This window comes from Neoarius graeffei, chromosome 18 (genome assembly GCF_027579695.1).
Source record: "Neoarius graeffei isolate fNeoGra1 chromosome 18, fNeoGra1.pri, whole genome shotgun sequence".
Lineage (NCBI taxonomy): Eukaryota > Metazoa > Chordata > Actinopteri > Siluriformes > Ariidae > Neoarius > Neoarius graeffei.
The window spans coordinates 26,175,284-26,177,783 of record NC_083586.1 but is presented as its reverse complement, the minus strand read 5'-3'; the positions used below and the strand labels follow the sequence as shown (position 1 = coordinate 26,177,783).

The following is a 2,500-nucleotide window of genomic DNA, read 5'->3' as shown; positions in this document are numbered from 1 at the left end:
CTAATGCTGGACAATAGATCTTGAACAAGGGAGCAAAGTTTGTCCATGGTCTGCCTTTTGACCTCAATGTCTGCTTTCAGAATCTGTATAATACAATCATTTTTCACGTTTAAAAATGCCTGTATTTATATCACTATTCACTTTCTAGAACTATAGTTCTATATTTGCTAGTTCTTTCACTTGTCTTTAGCACTTTGGCAAACACACACACACACACACACACACACACACACACACACACACACACACACACACACACACACACACACACACACACACACACACTTCCCTCAGAAAGTACTGAAATGGCCAATTTTGTTTTGTTTTTGCTATACACTCTAAACTTTTGGGTTTGCACTCAAAGGATGAACAAATCAGAATTTCAGCTTTAATTTCCTGATATGTACATCTAGATGTGTTAAACAACTTCGAACACATCTAGTAACAGACCACCCAATATCCAGAAGAGCAAAAGTATCGGAACACATAATGTTACCGTAAATAACATTTACTATTTGGTTGCATATCCCTTGCTTGCAATAACTGCATCAAGCCAAGGACTCACAGACATCAAACTGTTGCATTCTTCTTTTGCTTCTATTGCAGCTTCTTTCAGTTGTTGTTTGTTTTGCAGGGTTTCTCCCTTCAGTCTCCTCTCCAGGAGATGAAATGCATGGTGTTAGGGTCTGGTGAGTGGCATGGCTAGTCTACAATGTTCTACTTCTTTCCCCCTTATGAAGTTCTTAGTTGTGTTGGCAGTGTTTTTTGGGTCATTGTCTTGCTGCATGATAATGTCCCTCCCAATTCGTTTGGATGCATTTCTCTGTAAATTAGTAGACAGAACGTTTCTGTAGACTTCTGAATTCGTTCTGCTGCTACCATCATGAGTTATGTCAACAATAAAGATTAGTGAGGCTGTTCCAGAAGGAGCCATGCAAGCCCAAACCAGGACACAACCTCCACCGTGCTTGTATGTTTTGTATCATGAGCAGATACTTTCTTTCTCCACACTTTGGCCTTTCCATCACTTTGGTAGCATTTAATCTTGGTTCCAGAACTTTACTGGCTCATTTCTACATTTCTTCGGGAATTTTAATTTGGCCTTCTGATTCTTCCTGCTGAGGAGTGGTTGGTATCTTGTGGTATGGTAAGTCATCTTTGAACGGTGAATGGTGATACATCTGTCCTGCCCTGTGATCTGCCCTGTTGAGATTGTTGAAGAGGTCACTGACTGTTGTTTTTGGGTCTTACTTTTGTTCAATGTCTGGTTGTTAGTACACCAGCAGTTTCTTTTTACTTCAGTACATTCTAAATTATTGTTTAAATTATTAAGCTGTTTAAATTACTGTATTGGTGATGCCCAATGCTTGTGCAATGGCGCTGGATTTTCCATCTTTTCCCTTCACCGTTCTCCCATAGACAGCTTTTTGGTCTTCATGTTACTTTTTTGCAACAAATATAGTCTTCACAGTTGAAACGCAGGCCTCAAACCAACAGGAGACATACAGTGCTATTAACTGTTTAAACCATCCAACTAAAAGGGCACACCTGGTCAACAAGAACACCTGTCCCAATATTTTTGATCACGGGGGGGGGGGGGGGGGGGGTTGGTTCACACAAAAGGTGCCATGTCCCAAGTTGTGTCACAACAAGCTATTTAAAATAATCTCATCTCATCATCTCTAGCCGCTTTATCCTGTTCTACAGGGTCGCAGGCAAGCTGGAGCCTATCCCAGCTGACTACTGGCGAGAGGCGGGGTACACCCTGGACAAGTCGCCAGGTCATCACAGGGCTGACACATAGACACAGACAACCATTCACACTCACATTCACACCTACGGTCAATTTAGAGTCACCAGTTAACCTAACCTGCATGTCTTTGGACTGTGGGGGAAACCGGAGCACCCGGAGGAAACCCACGCGGACACGGGGAGAACATGCAAACTCCGCACAGAAAGGCCCTCGCCGGCCACGGGGCTCAAACCCAGGACCTTCTTGCTGTGAGGCGACAGCGCTAACCACTACACCACCGTGCCGCCCTTATTTAAAATAATGATAAATATTAATCCAAATTCAAACTGTTAAAAAGCTGGCAAATACTTATCGATTAAGCAGTTTTTATGTTTATGCTAAAATAATTCTGAGGACATGTAAATAATCTATTTAATTTTAGAGTCGCTTCAAAAGAGCAAGAAAAGATATTTTTATTCTTAAATGTGATGCTGCAATACAGCAAAATGAGAAACAATTGCTAGGGGGTGAATACTTGAGGCATGACTACAATACTCGGAGGCACTGTATAATGTATACATACAACCAGATTTTATACATGATTTATTAAAATTTTATGTAAAGCTATGCAAAAACATGAGCTCAAAGCAATTTCAACAAGCATAATGCACACAAGAACTTACAGCAAGCTTTCTGAGATTGGCTGCCATTTCACTGTGATCAGTGGTACCACTGCTTTGGATCGAAAGCAATAACTGCTCCTTCTGT

At 41.3% G+C, this 2,500-nt stretch overlaps 1 protein-coding gene across 1 annotated transcript in view; it reads right to left on the bottom strand.

The window, feature by feature from the left end:
- dmd (dystrophin) overlaps window positions 1-2,500 on the bottom strand; it is a 509,910-nt gene that overhangs the window by 425,618 nt on the left and 81,792 nt on the right. The window contains exons 15-16 of the mRNA XM_060898614.1: window positions 2,416-2,500; window positions 1-83 (exon numbers count right to left, since the gene is read on the bottom strand). The exon at window positions 1-83 is cut by the window's left edge and continues 97 nt beyond it; the exon at window positions 2,416-2,500 is cut by the window's right edge and continues 23 nt beyond it. Coding sequence (XP_060754597.1) covers window positions 1-83; window positions 2,416-2,500 — 168 coding nt within the window. The remainder of the gene's footprint in view (window positions 84-2,415) is intronic.